The 21,933-nt window shown below is 38.4% G+C and overlaps 1 protein-coding gene across 14 annotated transcripts in view; it reads right to left on the reverse strand.

Moving 5' to 3' along the window:
• Positions 1-21,933, reverse strand: part of KIAA0825 (KIAA0825 ortholog) — a 472,583-nt gene that overhangs the window by 291,836 nt on the left and 158,814 nt on the right. For all 14 annotated transcript variants that reach the window (XR_010140095.1, XR_010140096.1, XR_010140094.1 and 11 more), the window contains one exon: positions 9,414-9,524. Coding sequence is in view for 11 of the 14 variants with exons in the window: in XM_009240908.4 (XP_009239183.3) it covers positions 9,414-9,524 (111 nt within the window). In the remaining 3 variants the exon portion in view is untranslated. The remainder of the gene's footprint in view (positions 1-9,413; positions 9,525-21,933) is intronic.

A 21,933-nucleotide genomic window follows, 5' to 3' on the forward strand; every position in this document is an offset into this window, starting at 1 on the left:
GGGGCACAAATTTGCCTAAAGAATTTTTAAATTCCAAGTAGTAATGGGGTCCAAGCATTATTGGTTTATGAAACTATTAAACTATTTTTATAAAATCATTGTGAAAAATCTTAGCTACATTCAGGTATGTTTATGAAAATTCATCAATTAGCTCCCACACTTTCTTCAATTTTTTGGTATGTACTCATGCTGCAATAGAATGTTTAAACAAAATCTTAGCTGTATCAGTCATACTGTCCTGACTTCCAACTTGATGTGAGGTAAGGCTTGGGCCAAGAGAAGGCTCTGCAGTAGGTTCACACTGGGATATGACTAGCCTTATTGCTCAGGCCACATGACCATGGGGTATATTGTTCCTACCATTTATATATCATGCAGAAGCTGCAAGACTAGCAGAAAATTGGAATGGACTCCAAAATTCACAGCTTGGGAATGACACTCAGTGGTGCTGGAACACTGTCCCTCAAGACTTGATACTTACTTTTAACCAACAGCCATTATATGGTACTGTGGCCCCAACAGACAAACTACATAGGTCTGAGAGACAAGGGGTGAAAGTAGGAGCAGCCCCTCCCACCAAAGATTGTGATAATCCACTTGGCAAATTTGTGCTTTCTATCCCAATAACGATAAGCTCTGGAGGAGTAGAGGTTCTGGTTTCCACGGTGGGGTGGGATGGGGGTATAAACACGTCTACCAGGGGGACCATTTAGGATCCCACTAAACCTAAAGTTATAGCTGCCATCTGGTCATTTTTGGCTTTCCATGCCAGCAGTCTATCAGGCAAAGAAAGGAATTACTATGCTGGTGAGGGTGATTAACCCTATTTATCATGAGGAGCTGGGCTTGCTACTACATAAAGAGAGCAGGGAGGTGTATCTGTAACTCAAGAGATTCACTAGGGCATCTCTCAATGCTTTCATGACTGACAATGATCACATTCAGAAGACTTCAGTAACCAAGTCTGATAAGGGAATAGTAACCAGGAGTTCAGCACCTCGAGGATGAAGGTCTCAGTGTCCCCACTGGGCAAATAACATAAATCAGCAGAGATGATGGCCAATCATGAAGGAAAGATGGAATAGGTGGTAGAAGAATGTAATAATAAATATCACTTGCAGATTCAGAAATATCTGCAGCAGGGGGTACTGTAGCCTGTTCTACTAAGTCCATTGTCATTAAGTTTAAATAAATAAATAAATTGTAACCAGCTATGACCCTGAAGAATCAATGATAGAATTCAGGGAACCTAACATAGGGAATAAGCAGATCTCAGTGGTGTAAAGGGTAGGGCCACAGAAGACACTGTCAATGACCCCATGTATTAATCCGTTTTCACGTTGCTCTAAAGAACTACCTGAGACTGGGTAATTTATAAAGAGGTTTAATTGACTTACAGCTCGCATGGCTGGGGAGGCCTCAGGAAACTTACAATCATGGCAGAAGGCAAAGAGAAAGCAAGGCACATCTTACACAGCAGCAATACTAATCTAGCACCTGAATCACTAAGACATTGGACAATACTGAATAACTCAGCCATCCTTCTGAGGAGCAGAAGTTACCTCCTTGGTGCCATTGACTATTATTGGTCCCTGTCTATAAGATATTGACCTGTTACGGGGAGTTCAGAAAAAGTCTCCCCTAGCATCACATTCCTGATCCAGTGAGAAAGTGGTTCAATATTTCTTCCACTTTATCATACTTGAAGTAAGTCCTTTCAACGTGTTTAGGTAATTGATAAAACTTACCACTCTCTGAAATATATAGCTCTTTACTAACAGCAGCTATGAATGATAGTTTAGTATTTATGTGATGAATGCCACTGAGGCACTTGAGCTCATGGAGTCCTCATGACCCTCCCATGAGAGTATCTCAGAAGTTAAGGGAAGAAGATGTTTCAAGATGGAGGAAGTAGACCGTAGGACTACATGCTGTCTTCAAGAAGATTAATAAGATTGTATTGTATTTATGTCTCAACATAAATACCAAAATATAAACTGTTTCATATATGGGGAAACTGAACTGAATCACGCCTAGGCTAACTTTCCAAAATCACAAAACTCAACAAGTATGCAAACCAATGTGAAAACCTGTAGCTGTTTCCTATCATCACATTGCTGGCTTCATTTCTATATTCTGAATTATGTAATATATTTAAGCCATGATAGAAAAAACATAAACCTTAAGATATCTAGGTCCATATGCTAAATACCTAGTTCAATTGACATTTTCACTTTTTAAAATAACTGTTCCACAGACACTGACTTCCCTCTGAAAATCTTTTCATACTGCTTGTCCATCCACACTCTGAAACAGCCATTTAAGATCTCTGGTGTTTAAATCTCTCGTTACTTCTCCGCTGGCTATTGGCACTATGTCAACGCTTGGCACCTCATCAGAGCACAAGATCTCTAAGCTCTTTTCCTCAGTCCTGCAGAGCAGTTTTTCAGCAGCAGTTGGGAGACCAAAAACTCTTTTTGTCCTCCTCCCTAGATATTCTCTCCTAAGGATACTAGAAGTCACCTCCTCATTAAGACGGTGCTTGCCCTGCCTGGGCCTTACCACACAGAACAAATGTTCCTACCATTTAATATAGCACTTATGCAATACAATACTTTAATATAGCACTTAGGGGACACAATACCAGTTTGAATTTTTTTATTCATTCATTCAACTAATATTTATTGTTTAACTTGTATACGCTAAACCATGGAGACATAACAGTAAGCAAAAAGCAGAAGTTCCTTATTTTTATAGAATTTAGTGGAGGATACATATATAGTTTAAGTGATCATACGAATAAAGATAAAATAACAATTATAAAAACTCATTGAAAGAAAAGCAAAAATGCTATTAGAAGTTGCAGTAAAAAGGAAGTTAACTAGTCTTTGGGGTTGATAAAAGGCTTCCCTGCAGAAGTCACATTTGAGCTGAGAGATGAAGATAAGCTGGCATTACCTATGTGAAGGAGAAAGACATTTTAGTGAAAGGGAAAAGCATATGCAAAGATCTTGTGGCAGAAAGGAACATGGCACAGAAAGAAAATGTAAATGGGTTAATGTATGGAAAGCAGAATTCACAGAGTAGCAGGTATCAGAAGCGGGTTGAGAAGTGGGTAAGAGTCACATCTATGTAGATATTGTAGGCTGTGCTAGTTTTTTGTACATACTTAAGGATACCGGTGAATTCATGGAAGGTAAGCCATAAGTATGCTATGATGAAATGTGAGTTTGGAAAATAGATTCAGGTTTGAGAAAACTCTTGCTACAGTTGGAGAATATTATAAATGGAAGTCGACATGTACACAGGAAAAATGCTAGTGGTCACTGGAGTAGTTAAGAGAGAGATGATAGTAGTTGGGACTAAGGTGAAACTGGTACTATGGAGAGTAGATATTAGAAGTTAAAATTAATGAGACTTAGTAATGGATTTGGTATGTAGGAGAGAAAAAAGGAGGTGTCCAATTGCCTCCTAAGTCTAAGTCTCTGGCTTCTACAATTGGATGGACGTACCATTAGCTGAGATAGGGAACAGTAGAAGAGGATCTGTTCGGAGGGGAGTATCCTAAGTCCAGTTTTGGTCGTGGTGAGTTTGAGATGTCTTTATGATTTCCAGGTGTAAATTTCAAGAAGGTAGTCATGTATGGTTGGTGCCCATATATTATGGATCTGTAGTCTTAGGAGGGATTAAAATTAATGATATGGATTCAGGGGGCACACAGGGAGTACAGGAAACATAGAATGTTATCATCATCAAGAAAAAAGGTTACAGTATAGAATACTAACAATGTTCAATAGTTAATTGCCAGGTTAAAGTAGATGAACCTGCAAAGGAAACAGAAAAGCAGCAACAGGAAAGAAAGAAGACAAAAGTGGGTAAAAATCTCAGGAGGAAATCAAGAGAATACGTCAAGATGGAGGGAGTAGACAATGGTATCATATACTGTGGTCAAGTAGGCAAATACAATTGATTTCTTCACCAACATGTGACAATATGAGGAAAGGGACTTTGTCTCAAATGTCACTGCCTGCCTCTTTCTTCACCATTGACACCTAGCATAATGCCTTACATGGAGAACATTTTTTGAATGCATTTATTGAAGGAATGATTAAACACATCTTGCTAAACTAAATAAAAGGAAAGACCCACATAGCATGTAATATGAATATAATGAAACCAAAGATAGCTTAATATTTTTAGGGAAGAAAATATATGTATATAAATGCAAAACAGGATTACATTGAATAGAAGCATAGTAGAAACAAAAAGCCCGGTGGAAAGAAATATATACAGCTCAAAAGGGACTGGCCATAAATCAAAGCATCATGTTGTCACCACAAAAGAAAATTAGTAGTTAAAATGAATGGACTGTTTACTCACACTGATTATACTTCTTGGACTCAGTGTACAGTTATGACCTACTTAGCTAAGGAAGACCTGAAAATGCTTTTTTAAACCACATGAAGAGGAAAGTTTAGAAAAAGATAAAAGGCATTATAATGCAACATATTATAATTGACTAGGACAACATTCTTTCTTGAACATTTCTATGAATGCACAATATGGTATCTGTGTTAACCTTGAGATTAATACATTTTTCACATGTCTTAGCTTAATCTAGTATGAAACTGATTATCCTTTCTAAATCAACTCACGTTGTTAGCCTATACCACTACTAGGGACAATGAATATAGTACATTTTACTTACTGCTTTGAAAATACATTTATTTTCCCTAAAATAAACTCTTCTAACTTTATTCCCAGGATTCTAGGGGAATATGAAAAATTGTGCTTTTATCCATTTCATAGTTTTCTCTAGTAAGATTATAGACAAATTTACGGTCCATACTGCTATTTGTACATTTTTAATTCTATTTGTCTTCTGAATTTCGTGTCCTTTTTGTTTCTTTCCTTCTCACCCACTTTTAATTAATTATCGTAGTTTATTTAATGTTGCTAAAAGCTGACTTAAATTCTTTCTGAAACAATGTGCAGGTATAAATAAGTAAGCAAATAGATGAATAAATTACTAAGTTCCTTCATGATATTAACTATTTCAGTCACCTCTCCTCTCAGCCTTCCCCTTTACCAAAAGATAGGCCTAATATATTTTTTGTTTGTCATCATCCAACTCCTGTATTTCCTTGAACAGTTCATTTTAGTTGCTAAAGTGAAGAATAGAGTTTTGAAGGATAATTTGGGGGTGAAAGACTCATACAGACAGCTGTTACAGGTGAGGGAAATGAATGGAAAGGTGAGATTTTTAAGGTCATATAATGGTGGTCTAGGAATCCCCATTGTAATGTCTGATAAATGCAAATCAATAACTTTAGTTATTTTAAAATTGCTTTTATTGCTGCCCTGGGTTCCTCTGATTGTACGGTGCTCTGAGCACACTGGATTATAAATCACATGGATCATGTCTTTCTAAGAAGATTATATGGACTTAGTTGAAAATATGACACCTAATGGTCAGAGGGGATATCGGCTAGAGTCCTCCTAACATACCTTGCATGGAGAATTTAGAAAGACAGAGGAGAGAACCAAAGGTATTCCAAGAAAGGAAACTGCATAAACAAAGGCCTGAAGCTGAGAATAAGCAACAAATTCAATATTAAAAATATGGAATAACTAAGTCTTAAAGACACATGAGGAGACTGACTTAACTGGAGCAGAGAAAACTCTCCAGGAAATAAGCCAGAAAACTCTCCAACAAGTAAGCCAGGAGTGACAGTGTGGGTGAAGCAGAAGCTACTACAGGTTTCTGAATGAGAGAGAGATATAATGAAAACAGTCTTTTAAACACGTTAAATAATAGTAAAATGGACTAAGGTTGTTATAATGGGGTGAAGAGAAAGGGTGATTCTAAGAGAATTTTGGAAGAAGAATGAACTAAACACAATAATAAACTAGGACTAGAGGAAGAAAAGGCTCAACATGGAAATCATGATCAAGATTGTATTTTGGAAGCATGTAGCAACACTGTTACTCCTAACAGAAAAGACTCCCTGCATGAAGGACAAGGGAAGAGGGGAAAGAAGGATCATTTGAAGACATCGTATTGAATGAAAGTGGGTATTCAAGAAATAAGAACAGCTGGACATATACCGTTGGGGTATAGGTAATCACTCAAAGCTATAGATGCAGCACTGGAAATCAATCTGTATAGAGGTTACAGGTTAAGCCATGTGAATAAAAGAGAAATCAAAGAAAATAGATTTTCTTTTTGCTTTTCAAAAAATGTATTCACAGGCCAGGCACAGTGGGTCATGCCTGTAATCCCAGCACTTTGGGAGGCCAAGGTGGGTGGATCATTTGAGGTCAGGAGTTCGAGACCAGCCTGGCCAACATGGTGAAACCCTGTCTCTACTAAAAATACAAAAAATCAGCTGGGCATGGTGGCGCGTGCCTGTAATCCTGGCTACTTGGGAGGCTGAAGCAGGAGAATCGCTTGAACCTGGGAGGCAGAGGTTGCAGTGATCCAAGATCGTGCCATTGGACTCTAGCCTGGGTGACAGAGTGAAACTCCATCTCAAAAAAAGAGTATTCATAATTAATAAAATTAAATTATAATCACTATAAAACTTTGGAAAGTATAGACAACTATGTAGATGAAAATTAAAATTGCTTGCAATCCTACCACCCAGAGATAAAAACTATAAACCCACCTCTATATATCCTTTCAATATTTATTTTTCTATATGTACTTTTTTTTGTGCTCTAAATATGGTAGTATTGCATAGTTCAACACTTCCTAATGATGTCCCACCTTCCAATAATTGTTAATTCCCTGCAAAACAAGAGTTCTCTCACCCAGCAAGTTTGGGGAATCTGCATACTAGATCACTCCTTTGAGACTGTCTTAGTCCATTTTGTGCTGCCACAAAAGAATAACACAGACTGGGTAATTTACAAAGAAGAAAAAATTATTTCTCACAGTTCTGGAGGCTGGGAAGTCCAAGATCAAGGCACCAGCATCTGGTGAGGCCATCTTGCTGCACCCTCACATGGCAGAAGAAGGGCAAGATAAAATGAACCCATTCCTGTAAGCCCTTTTTATGGTATATTAATCCATTTAAGACGGAAAAACCCACATGATATAAATAACTTCCATTAGACCCCACCACCCAACACAGTTGCATTGGGGATTATATTTCCAACAATGAATTTTGGAGGATACATTCAGACCATAGCAGAGCTAAACAATACATACTAGCACGTCAGAGTCCCTACCAAGTTAAATCACAAAAAAGACCTTATATAATTAATAACTGACAATCTTATTTGTGCAGTAGAATGATTTTTCATGTACACCTGTTAACATCATCCTGAACTGCTCTTCCCTTTGAAAGGCGGGGGTGTGGTTGTCAAGAGCTTAAGCTTTAGAATAGAACAGGCCTGGGTTCAGAGCCTGGCCTCCAATTTTGTTCTCTCCAGAATGTTGCTGCCTATACAGCACTTTGCACTCCATAAAAGAAGCACCTGAGTACTTACCTTACAGAACTAGTGTGAGGTTTTAAAAAGATAGTGTATGTAAAGCAGTTAGCACTGTGTCTGGTACACACTTATCACTCTAAAAACTGGGTTGGCTTTGGTAATTTCATAATTACTAACCTCAATTTTCCCCCTAACATATCTACCACAATTATTTCTCTATGTAATTATTTTTCAAAACCCAGCCCTTTAATCACTCCACAGTAGTCTATTATGCCACTATCCCATACTGAATTGTTTAATGCCACAATGTAGAACATTTATTTCCATTTTTTTCTCTTACAAATAATGCGCCGATGGATATCTTCATATATAAAACTTTGTCAACCTCTCTGATTAATTGCTTATAGTTGATTCCTAGAAACAGAATTGTTAGATAAAAGGGCAAAAATATTTTTAAGTTTTTAATACGTATTACTAAACTGCCCTCATGAATTTGCATAAAATTTCATTTCCACTATGAGCTGAATAGTCGTCCCCATGTTCTAGTCTTTGTGTTAGGATAATAATGGAGAATGGTTGCTAAACAGAACAGAAAGAAAAGAAATGTGCATTTTTGCTTGGTGTAGATATAGAAAAGAGAAAGAAGTTAATATAAGAATTAGTGTTTGAAAGATAAGCCCATTTCCATGCTGATTTCCAGGACTCTAGCTGGGTTGATCTGAGCAAGCTTGGAAGTGGAAGCCTTACAGAGTTATGCCTAAAAGAGAATAACTCCAGTGGTTCCAGATATAAGATAAAAGCGGGCAGTAAAATAGGTTAAAGCAAATGTGATAATAACATGGAGAACAGATACGTTTATAAACTTAGGAATTCATCAAATGACACAGCTTGTTTGCTTGACTCACACTGTAAGAGATCCAGTCGTTTGTTACTTTTGCAACAATGAGTATTAAAGAGTTGGCTATTTAATTCCTAATGAAATAAAATATATTTATGGGCAAGATGGCAAGATATATTTACACACAAGATGACAGAGCATTGAGACTATTCCATTTCTAGGACTCAATCATAAGTAATCAACTAGAAATGTAGACAAAGTTTTACATGTAAATGAGGTAATAACAATACATTGAGGTCCTTGAAGATGGGGTCTATGTCTCATTAATGTTGGATTTTTCATTACCCATATGGAAATAGGCACACATTAGGCAAACAGTGTAAGTCTGTTGTGTCTATGGAAACTTCTGTATATGAGGTTTTCACACCCTCTATTTATGGGTGACAACCTTGTTCCTCAAGAGAGAGATATAGTCAGCTTAGATGGTAAAATAGCTGATAGTGTATTTCCAAGATGAATCAAGAATGTATGGGGATTAACAATATCTCCTTTAGCTGTACATGATATTTTTATTCTCAGATACCAAGGAAAGGTACTTTCCAATGTTATATTTAGCGAGAAATCAAACTGCCATTTCACATAATGCCACAAAATGCCATCAGATTACTCTGGAAGCACATTTCATACTTTAAATGATTTTTCTTGTTTTTAAGTGCTGTTAATTAAATAATGAAAGTGAAAGATCCTACTCATAATTTAAAAAGTTACTTCTCTCTCAACTTCTACCTAAGGCTCTGAGTTAGTTACATGTCTATGTTTGATAATTAGCTTGAGAACTGTCAAATCCACAGTCATAGATCAAGAAAGACAACTTTTAAAATAAAACTAAATTCCAAAAATTTACAGTTTTCCATTACATCACTAAAGCTATAAGCTAGTAGAATAATTATGAGGCCCATGCCTTTGATTCTTGAGCTAAGAAAAGATAAATAATACTCTTTACTTACCTGCCAATTGTGAAAAGTTGTAAGTTCTTTTTGTAAGATATAAGTTCATTTACATCCATAGATAAAAATTTCTATTAAATTTTAAAAGGAATCATAGAATTATAGATAGTATGGCATTTAGAGGCTCTCACCTGAGTAAAGAAGGGTAGAAATGTGATATGCAAGAAACCCAATATAATGGTTGCTTAAAAAATGATTTTAAGGAATCTGAAGCAGACTCATCCAGGCCATGCTGAAAAGTCCTAGGGAAATACAAATAATTAGTTTAGAATATACAGGAAACATTAACTATGACCATTGAAATAACTTTTGATTTTTACTTAGGATTCAGTTAATGATTTTTTTTTTGTTTGTTTCTTTGTTTGGAGACAGAGTCTTGCTCTGTCACCCAGTCTGGAGTGTAGTGGTGCGATTCCGGCTCACTGCAACCTCCGCCTCCCAGGGTCAAGCGATTCTCCTGCTTCAGCCTCCCTAGTAGCTGGGGTTACAGGCACACGCTGCCACGCATGGCTAATTTTTTTTTTTTTTTTTTTTTTTTTGTATTTTAGTAGAGATGGGGTTTCCACATGTTGTCCAGGCTGGTCTCGAACTCCTGAGCTCAGGCAATCCGCCCGCCTCAGCCTCTCAAAGTGCTAGGATTATAGGCGTGAGCCACTGTGCCTGGCTCAGTTAAAGATTTTTACACAAAATGGTATTGTGCTAGAATGGACAATGCCCCCACTTCATCCACTTGGGATTTATGTTAATAGGTGGCTCAGGGCCAGGTGGGGAAGTCAGCACAGCCATGAAAAACCACAAGTTGAGACTTAGAATTTTTACGAACCTCTATAAAACAATCTTTACACTTGGGGAAGGTGTAGCAATACCATTATCATCTAATTTTTAAAAATCTCATGTTATACAATTTTTCATGACAAAAGGATAAAGAATAGTACAATGAATATTACTTATGTTTCCCATGAGTAGTATTTTTATGTCCCATTGTTACTTTCTTCAACCTGGATCCAATAAATGCCAGTATTTGCTTCATTAATGTAAAAATTTTAGTATGATGGTACCTCTTTTTAATCTTTAAAGTGATTTATAAATATTAAATAATTAATTAGAATTTATAATTAATTTTGTGTGCTCCTAAGGGTCTAGAGAGGGCTTATAAAGAAGAATTTAATTGTAAAATACATAGTTATACTTTCAAAATTAAAACAATGTAACCTGAATATCTGATCTACGGCTATCAGCAGTTACTGTAACATTTTTCTAGATTGGCTCAAATTCAACTCTAAATCTTGACACAATAGAAAAGGATTTGTTACATAAAATCTTTAGCAGATAACTTGGCTAGTAACAAATGTATAACAACAGGAGATTATATTTTCCTACACAGAGTTAAGAGTAATGACTGGGAATGCTTTAGAAGTGGAATTTTCGAGGTAGTACCATCTCTCTTTATATACAGTACAGGAGCAATAGTGTCTTTTGATATCCAGAACAGAATTCCATTTTGAAAATCTACCTTTATCTTTTCACTCCACATCTTGCTTCTTGTATCCTCATGCTTTTTCAAATCTGACCCTTCTCTCCCCCTGGTTGTCTTGCTAAATAGAACATCTTCTAATTAAATAGACTTGGACATTTTTTAGACTTTAATATATCATCTCTTCTTTAAAAGGCTTTTTTTCTCACTAAATCTCAGATCAAAACAGAAATTCCTTAAATAGGCTTCAAAGTCAGGCTGTAATATTTCCATCTCATGTATTCCACTATGTGAGCTAGAGAAGTAGGCAGAAGCCAGACCAGGTACCAGGATATGTTTTTCTAAGGAGTTTGGACTTAGTACTGGCAATAAAGAATCATTGAAGAGTGTATAGCATGGGATTAACACTAGCAGTTTTACAACCTAGAAAAATCACTTTAGCAGTAGTGAGGAGAGCAGGTTGGAAAGAGTCAGGCAGGAGAGAGGGAGATAATGAAGGCAATATTGTAGTAGACAGGTCAGAGAGGATAAGACACTGAACTAAGGTAAGAGACAGGAGATAGTAAGTAGTAGACAAATACAAAACATGTTAAATTCACATAACGAACAATATTCATCTCCTAATGACATGGAGTTTGTGATGGCATGAGTGGGAAGATAGAAGGAGAAAATTAAGGAAAATGAAGAAGCTTAGGATACATTGCAAGTATTTTACTTAGTTTTAGGTATGTTAAGGGGGCTACAGACATCTGAAGTACATCCAAGGCATCCAATAGTAATTTGGATTTACTGATACAGCACATACAAGAGCTGTCTGGTTTGAAAATATCAATGTGGAAGTCATCAACATAATGGTATAGCCATAGCAATGGATGAATTCACACTACCCCCCAACCCCCTGCCAAAAAAAAAAAAAAGGAATGTAAGATGTAAAGATCGTCAAAGATAAAACTCTGGAACATACAGACACTTAAAGGGCGAGGCCAGAAAAAGAAACATTCAAGCAAAACCAAGAAGGAATAATCAGAGAAGTAGGCCAAGACACAGGAGAAAGTGGTGTTAGAGAAGCCAAAAGAAGAGAAAATGACTGAATCCACTGGAGTTAGCAATCAGGTATGTATGGAGGACCCTGCCCATGTTGTTAGCTTAGCATGCTGAGGGTAGAAGTCCAGTTGCAGTGCACTGAGTGAGTGGTAGGTATAAAAGTAGACAATGAATGAAAACTGTTTTGAGAGGGAAACATAATAGTAATGGAGGAACATTTTTTAATGTAGGAGATGTTTGGGGGAAGGAGCCACAAGACAAGATAGAAAGGATGTTTAAAAGGCCATTAGTAGGAGGTAAATGCAATCAAGAGATCAGGTAAAAAGATTTACTTTGATTGGGAAAGGAGACATATTGATCAGAGAGTAATCAAAGGATACAGAGGTGAGTGGAGAGAAGAATAATTATTAAGAACAGAAATGAGAAGTTAAAGTGCATTCGTGATGGTGTGGATTTTCTTAGACAAGTACAGGGACAAGGCCATCTGCTAACAAACAGATGGGGCAAGATCAGGGGCTTGATCCAAGTGGGGAAGGACGAAAAAAGGAGTTACCCAAGATTGGACAAAGAGTGGAATTGCCAAAAGGTATAAAAGGAGAGGTGAGTGATATTCTCTAAAAGTGTACCAGAGTCTGGATACAGCCCAAGAAAGTGAGGGTATGAGGAGGACCATGCCACTGCAAGAGAGCTAGGAAAGGGAGGGTGCCGGTAAAATGTGACAAGAGATGCAGCAAGTGGCCTGGAGAGAAAGGCAGTCTCAAAGGAAGAGAAAGACTCAGAGAAAATGACGGGACAAGACATGGAAGTCTTGATGAGAAAGCAGGAGGGACTGGAGAATGTGGACATATATATCTTTGTAGCCTTTCTCATAGCCTATGCCTACTTTCCCTCACACTTCTTTGATCTCTTTGCATAAAACCTCTATTTGTCTAGTTATCTGAGGGCCACCTCATTTCTCTAAGAATGAATACCTTACCTAGATGACTTCTCTGTCATGTTCAAGTAGCTCCATAGATTGCTCTACCTCTGAAGCTTCTCTGCTAAGTCTTCTCTGACTACCCTTTCTAAAATATATCCCCTTTCACAACCTCATCCCCCCTCTATGCCCTAATTTTGGTTTGTTTCCTTATAGGATTTAACTCTACCTCCAATCCCTTTCCATTTACTTTTTTATCTGCTCCATACCCCAAGGGTAAGGTCATCAAAGGTTATATAGAGGTAGTGTATGGGCACATGCGGGAACCGGTGCCAGAGAGCCTGGGCTTATATCTTCAATATGCTTTTATTAACAGGCAATGCTGGTGGCTGTATATTTAGCCTTCGTTTTCTCATTTGAAAAATGGGAATTAAAATAGTAAATCACCTCACAGAGTGAGTATGAAGATTAAGTGGAATAATGTATTTAAAGGATTTAGCAAAGTGCCTTGTACACAATAAGTGCTCGATATAAATAAGATATCATTATAAGATAACAACAGTTAGAAATTGTCCTTAAAAAAGACTATGGCCATTTCAAAACTGACATGAAATTCCTGATAGTCTAAATGGTTGCCTAGCTACAGTTTTATTCTCATGACTAGACAAAATAATGGAGGGTCTAAAAATAATGGCATGGTTATTTAGTACACAAATTTCTTAGATGACAAACCATTGGCAATATGGTATTTATCTGAGCATTTCTGCCAGTACCTAAACTGTTTTACTCCACTGACAATTTCTCAGTCATACTGGTTATAGTAAGGTTATTTGGCTATAAGAGATATTATGGCAGATGTTTATGGTCTCAAAGGGAGTGAGATCTGTATGAGCATTTAATTCCACAGCAAGATCCCAAATTAGTTTCATTATTCTAAAGAGTATAACAGGGTGAAAATTGGCCCACAAGCCTCAATGGGAGAATGAAATTATGAGCTAGCTATTAGACAACCTCTAATGATGTTTTGGTATACAGTTAAAAGAGAAGATGCTCTAAATAATTCATAGTGGAGAGTAAAATACAATTGTATGAGCCATAGGATTATATTTTCCACAAGACGTAAAAGAATTTTGATACAGCAAATTTAAATACTTTCTTAAAAATAAATGTCTATAAGTTTGAAGCAGGTACATTTCTTCACATTCCCAAATGAACACATTGTAAAGATGACTTTGCTTAAGGTGAAACGAGTGAATTTGGGAAAATTCCTTGCCTTTGTCTTTCCTCCAACCTCAACTAGCCATGCCCCTTCCTTGCGTTAGCATCATACTGCTCCTGTGCTGACCACGCCAGCACTCTGTCCTAGATTCACTCTCTCTGGGTTCTCTGATCTACACCTATGTTGCCGGCATTCCTTTTTTCTTTAACAAAACTGATCAGCTCTTTGGGCTTATGTAGCCAGATGCTGAAAGGAGATAAAAACCAATGCACATTAAAAGTGAGAACAACTGATGAGCTAAAAAGAGTTAGCTGGGTTTTATGCTTCTCTTGTGTCATGTTGCTTTTGGCTGCCCTCCCCAGGAGAAATGGGTCTCATAATATGATGTTAATGGAATAAACCTCCATGACTAAATTAAGGTAGCCCAAGGATGTAAGCTCTATGTGAGTGGAGGGTCAGGTTAGACTTCTTGAGTCATCTGTGCCTGCCAGGGTGCCTAGGCCATTGGAGGCGTTCAGTAAATAATACCAAGAGAAGACCACAACCTTAGAAAAGGCAGAATTAGTGTGAAACTGAATGACTAAGATAGCCCTGAAAAGCTTGAGATAACTGAGGACATGTGAACCCTTCTGATGGCCCTAGAATCACAGACAACTATCTATGAATACCAAATTCAAGATTTTAAACAGAATCCTAAGTAGCTGCTTCACTTTCAAAAACTGGCATCATACCTGAGACTATAAGTTGTTGCCTAAATGTCATTAAGTAACATTTAAGTGCCTTGAATTTCTCATGATGAAAATAACTCTTTGAGGTTAGCAAATGATAATTTGAGGTTAGAGAATAATTGGCCCATAGTAGATACATGGTAAATACATGGTAAAACAAAGAAAGAATGAATAAAAGGTATTACCAGACCTTGCTTAGTTAAAAGGAGGATGAGTTTTAAGGGCCATCTGTGAAGAGCAATTGTGGGTGGTAGACAGCCAAAGGGCAGGTTGAGAACAGGACACGAGGTGGAGAGAGAGAAAGACTGGACCTTGGGGTACACCAGGAACCAGCCAGTCGAATATTCTGGGAGCAGCCCTCTTTAAATTTAATGACCGGCTATTTTGGGGTATTTTAACCTTGTTAGGATGATACATAAAGCTGTTTAATTTTGTGTTTTTTTAAAAATGAGATTTCCCTTTAAAAATAATGTTTACAGGAAGGTGGATAAAAGGAGTCATTGAACCTAAACAAAATGGCTAAGGCAAGAAACTTCACTTTCTGGAAAATTCTGCATTCTGCTAGATACCTTTTTTTTTTAAAAAAATCATTTTAGGGAGGAGCCAAGATGGCCGAATAGGAACAGCTCCGGTCTACAGCTCCCAGCGCGAGCCATGCAGAAGACGGGTGATTTCTGCATTTCCATCTGAGGTACCGTGTTCATCTCACTAGGGAGTGCCAGACAGTGGGCGCAGGTCAGTGGGTGAGCGCACCGTGCGCCAGCCGAAGCAGGGGCGAGGCATTGCCTCACTCGGGAAGCGCAAGGGGTCAGGGAGTTCCCCTTCCAGGGGTGACAGACGGCACCTGGAAAATCGGGCCACTCCCACCCGAATACTGTGCTTTTCCGACGGGCTTAGGAAACGGTGCCCCAGGAGAGTATAGCCCGCACCTGGCTCAGAGGGTCCTACGCCCACGGAGTCTCGCTGATTGCTAACACAGCAGTCTGAGATCAAACAGCAAGTCGGCAGCGAGGCTGGGGGAGGGGCGCCCGCCATTGCCCAGGCTCGCTTAGGTAAACAAAGCAGCCTGGAAGCTTGAACTGGGTGGAGCCCACTACAGCTCAAGGAGGCCTGCCTGCCTCTGTAGGCTCCACCTCTGGGGGCAGGGCACAGACAAACAAAAAGACAGCAGTAACCTCTGCAGACTTAAATGTCCCTGTCTGACAGCTGTGAGGAGAGCAGTGGTTCTCCCAGCACGCAGCTGGAGATCTGAGAACGGGCAGACTGCCTCCTCAAGTGGGTCCCTGACCCCTGACCCCCGAGCAGCCTAACTGGGAGGCACCCCCCAGCAGGGGCAGACTGACACCTCACACGGCCGGCCAGGTACTCCAACAGACCTGCAGCTGAGGGTCCTGTCTGTTAGAAGGAAAACTAACAGAAAGGACATCCACACCAAAAACCCATCTGTACATCACCATCATCAAAGACCAAAAGTAGATAAAACCACAAAGATGGGGAAAAAAACAGAGCAGAAAAACTGGAAACTCTAAAAACCAGAGTACCTCTCCTCCTCCAAAGGAACGCAGTTCCTCACCAGCAACGGAACAAAGCTGGACGGAGAATGACTTTGACGAGCTGAGAGAAGAAGGCTTCAGACGATCAAATTACTCCGAGCTACGGGAGGATATTCAAACCAAAGGCAAAGAAGTTGAAAACTTTGAAAAAAATTTAGAAGAATGTATAACTAGAATAACCAATACAGAGAAGTGCTTAAAGGAGCTGATGGAGCTGAAAACCAAGGCTCGAGAACTACGTGAAGAATGCAGAAGCCTCAGGAGCCGATGCGATCAAATGGAAGAAAGGGTATCAGCCCTGGAAGATGAAATGAATGAAATGAAGCGAGAAGGGAAGTTTAGAGAAAAAAGATTAAAAAGAAATGAGCAAAGCCTCCAAGAAATGTGGGACTATGTGAAAAGACCAAATCTACGTCTGATTGGTGTACCTGAAAGTGATGGGGAGAATGGAAACAAGTTGGAAAACACTCTGCAGGATATTATCCAGGAGAACTTCCCCAATCTAGCAAGGCAGGCCAACATTCAGATTCAGGAAATACAGAGAACGCCACAAAGATACTCCTCGAGAAGAGCAACTCCAAGACACATAATTGTCAGATTCACCAAAGTTGAAATGAAGGAAAAAATGTTAAGGGCAGCCAGAGAGAAAGGTCGGGTTACCATCAAAGGGAAGCCCATCAGACTAACAGCGGATCTCTCGGCAGAAACCCTACAAGCCAGAAGAGAGTGGGGGCCAATATTCAACATTCTTAAAGAAAAGAATTTTCAACCCAGAATTTCATATCCTGCCAAACTAAGCTTCATAAGTGAAGGAGAAATAAAATACTTTACAGACAAGCAAATGCTGAGAGATTTTGTCACCACCAGGCCTGCCCTAAAAGAGCTCTTGAAGGAAGCGCTAAACATGGAAAGGCACAACCGGTACCAGCCACTGCAAAATCGTACCGAAATGTAAAGACCATTGAGACTAGGAAGAGACTGCATCAACTAACGAGCAAAATATCCAGCTAACATCATAATGACAGGATCAAATTCACACATAACAATATTAACTTTAAATGTAAATGGACTAAATGCTCCAATTAAAAGACACAGACTGGCAAATTGGATAAAGACTCAAGACCCATCAGTGTGCTGTATTCAGGAAACCCATCTCACATGCAGAGACACACATAGGCTCAAAATAAAAGGATGGAGGAAGATCTACCAAGCAAATGAAAAACAAAAAAAGGCAGGGGTTGCAATCCTAGTCTCTGATAAAACAGACTTTAAACCAACAAAGATCAAAAGAGACAAAGAAGGCCATTACATAATGGTAAAGGGATTAATTCAACAAGAAGAGCTAACTATCCTAAATATATATGCACCCAATACAGGAGCACCCAGATTCATAAAGCAAGTCCTGAGTGACCTACAAAGAGACTTAGACTCCCACACATTAATAATGGGAGACTTTAACACACCACTGTCAACATTAGACAGATCAACGAGACAGAAAGTCAACAAGGATACCCAGGAATTGAACTCAGCTCTGCACCAAGCGGACCTAATAGACATCTACAGAACTCTCCACCCCAAATCAACAGAATATACATTTTTTTCAGCACCACACCACACCTATTCCAAAATTGACCATATACTTGGAAGTAAAGCTCTCCTCAATAAATGTAAAAGAACAGAAATTGTAACAAACTGTCTCTCAGATCACAGTGCAATCAAGCTAGAACTCAGGATTAAGAATCTCACTCAAAACCGCTCAACTACGTGGAAACTGAACAACCTGCTCCTGAATGACTACTGGGTACATAACGAAATGAAGGCAGAAATAAAGACGTTCTTTGAAACCAACGAGAACCAAGACACAACATACCAGAATCTCTGGGATGCATTCAAAGCAGTGTGTAGAGGGAAATTTATAGCACTAAATGCCCACAAGAGAAAGCAGGAAAGATCCAAAATTGACACCCTAACATCACAATTAAAAGAACTAGAAAAGCAAGAGCAAACACATTCAAAAGCTAGCAGAAGGCAAGAAATAACTAAAATCAGAGCAGAACTGAAGGAAATAGAGACACAAAAAACCCTTCAAAAAATCAATGAATCCAGGAGCTGGTTTTTTGAAAGGATCAACAAAATTGATAGACCGCTAGCAAGATTAATAAAGAAAAAAAGAGAGAAGAATCAAATAGATGCAATAAAAAATGATAAAGGGGAGATCACCACCGATCCCACAGAAATACAAACTACCATCAGAGAATATTACAAACACCTCTATGCAAATAAACTAGAAAATCTAGAAGAAATGGATAAATTCCTCAACACATACACCCTCCCAAGACTAAACCGAGAAGAAGTTGAATCTCTGAATAGACCAATAACAGGAGCTGAAATTGTGGCAATAATCAATAGCTTACCAACCAAAAAAAGTCCAGGACCAGATGGGTTCACAGCCGAATTCTACCAGAGGTACAAGGAGGAGCTGGTACCATTCCTTCTGAAACTCTTCCAATCAATAGAAAAAGAGGGAATCCTCCCTAACTCATTTTATGAGGCCAGCATCATCCTGATACCAAAGCCTGGCAGAGACACAACAAAAAAAGAGAATTTTAGACCAATATCCTTGATGAACATTGATGCAAAAATCCTCAATAAAATACTGGCAAACAGAATCCAGCAGCACATCAAAAAGCTTATCCACCATGATCAAGTGGGCTTCATCCCTGGGATGCAAGGCTGGTTCAATATACGCAAATCAATAAATGTAATCCAGCATATAAACAGAACCAAAGACAAAAACCACATGATTATCTCAATAGATGCAGAAAAGGCCTTTGACAAAATTCAACAACCCTTCATGCTAAAAGCTCTCAATAAATTAGGAATTGATGGGACGTATCTCAAAATAATAAGAGCTATTTATGACAAACCCACAGCCAATATCATACTGAATGGGCAAAAACTGGAAGCATTCCCTTTGAAAACTGGCACAAGACAGGGATGCCCTCTCTCGCCACTTCTATTCAACATAGTGTTGGAAGTTCTGGCCAGGGCAATTAGGCAAGAGAAGGAAATCAAGGGTATTCAATTAGGAAAAGAGGAAGTCAAATTGTCCCTGTTTGCAGATGACATGATATATATCTAGAAAACCCCATTGTCTCAGCCCAAAATCTCCTTAAGCTGATAAGCAACTTCAGCAAAGTCTCAGGATACAAAATCAATGTGCAAAAATCACAAGCATTCTTATACATCAATAACAGACAAACAGAGAGCCAAATCATGAGTGAACTCCCATTCACAATTGCTTCAAAGAGAATAAAATACCTAGGAATCCAACTTACAAGGGATGTGAAAGACCTCTTCAAGGAGAACTACAAACCACTGCTCAAGGAAATAAAAGAGGATACAAACAAATGGAAGAACATTCCATGCTCATGGGTAGGAAGAATCAATATCATGAAAATGGCCATCCTTCCCAAGGTAATTTACAGATTCAATGCCATCCCCATCAAGCTACCAATGACTTTCTTCACAGAATTGGAAAAAACTACTTTAAAGTTCATATGGAACCAAAAAAGAGCACGCATTGCCAAGTCAATCCTAAGCCAAAAGAACAAAGCTGGAGGCATCACGCTACCTGACTTCAAACTATACTACAAGGCTACAGTAACCAAAACAGCATGGTACTGGTACCAAAACAGAGATATAGATCAATGGAACAGAACAGAGCCGTCAGAAATAATGCTGCATATCTACAACCATCTGATCTTTGACAAACCTGAGAAAAACAAGAAATGGGGAAAGGATTCCCTATTTAATAAATGGTGCTGGGAAAACTGGCTAGCCGTATGTAGAAAGCTGAAACTGGATCCCTTCCTTACACCTTATACAAAAATCAATTCAAGATGGATTAAAGACTTAAATGTTAGACCTAAAACCATAAAAACCCTAGAAGAAAACCTAGGCAATACCCTTCAGGACATAGGCATGGGCAAGGACTTCATGTCTAAAACACCAAAAGCAATGGCAACAAAAGCCAAAATTGACAAATGGGATCTAATTAAACTCAAGAGCTTCTGCACAGCAAAGGAAACTACCATCAGAGTGAACAGGCAACCTACAAAATGGGAGAAAATTTTCGCAACTTACTCATCTGACAAAGGGCTAATATCCAGAATCTACAATGAACTCCAACAAATTTACAAGAAAAAAACAAACAACCCCATCAAAAAGTGGGTGAAGGACATGAACAGACACTTCTCAAAAGAAGACATTTATGCAGCCAAAAAACACATGAAAAAATGCTCACCATCACTGGCCATCAGAGAAATGCAAATCAAAACCACAATGAGATACCATCTCACACCAGTTAGAATGGCAATCATTAAAAAGTCAGGAAACAACAGGTGCTGGAGAGGATGTGGAGAAATAGGAACACTTTTACACTGTTGGTGGGACTGTAAACTAGTTCAACCCTTGTGGAAGTCAGTGTGGCGATTCCTCAGGGATCTAGAACTAGAAATTCCATTTGACCCAGCCATCCCTTTACTGGGTATATACCCAAAGGACTATAAATCATGCTGCTATAAAGACACATGCACACGTATGTTTATTGCAGCATTATTCACAATAGCAAAGACTTGGAACCAACCCAAATGTCCAACAATGATAGACTGGATTAAGAAAATGTGGCACATATACACCATGGAATACTATGCAGCCATAAAAAATGATGAGTTCATGTCCTTTGTAGGGACATGGATGAAATTGGAAATCATCATTCTCAGTAAACTATCGCAAGAACCAAAAACCAAACACCGCATATTCTCACTCATAGGTGGGAATTGAACAATGAGAACACATGGACACAGGAAGGGGAACATCACACTTTGGGGACTGTTGTGGGTTGGGGGGAGGGGGGAGGGATAGCATTGGGAGATATACCTAATGCTAGATGACGAGTTGGTGGGTGCAGCGCACCAGCATGGCACATGTATACATATGTAACTTACCTGCACATTGGGCACATGTACCATAAAACCTAAAGTATTATAATAATAATAATAATAATAATAATAAAAGAAAAAAATGTATTTCAACTTTCAATAAACCTGCTCTTCCACCATCAAAAAAAAAAAAAAAAAACATTTGAAATATGTTTAAATTTCCATTCAGTCTATATTGATTTTCACAACTTTATTGAGATGTATAATTCATATACCACAAGATTTACCCATTTAAAGTATACAATTAGATGGTTTATACTATATTCATGGAGCTGCATAACCTCATAAGTATCTAATTTTAGAATATTTTATTCCCAAACGAAACCCTGTATCCATTAGCTGTCATTCCCCATTCCCTCCTCCCCTCAGCTTCTAGTAACCACTGATCTACTCTCTGTCTCTACGGATTTGCCGATTCTGGACATTTCTAATAAATAGAATCAAACAACATGTGGGCTCTTGTGTCTGGTTTTTTTCATTTAGCATGTTTTTGAGGTTCATCTCTGTGGCAGCACATATCAGCACTTTATTCCTCTTTATTGCTGAATAATATTCCACTGTATGGATATGCCACATTTTATGTATTCATTCACTAGTTGATGGGCATTTGGCTGCTTTCTCATTGTGTTATTTTGAAAAATGCTGCTACACAAATTTTTGTGTGGACATAACATTTTGAACATTCCTACACAAATTTTTGTGTGGACATAATAT

Source organism: Pongo abelii, chromosome 4 (genome assembly GCF_028885655.2).
Source record: "Pongo abelii isolate AG06213 chromosome 4, NHGRI_mPonAbe1-v2.0_pri, whole genome shotgun sequence".
Taxonomy (NCBI): Eukaryota; Metazoa; Chordata; class Mammalia; order Primates; family Hominidae; genus Pongo; species Pongo abelii.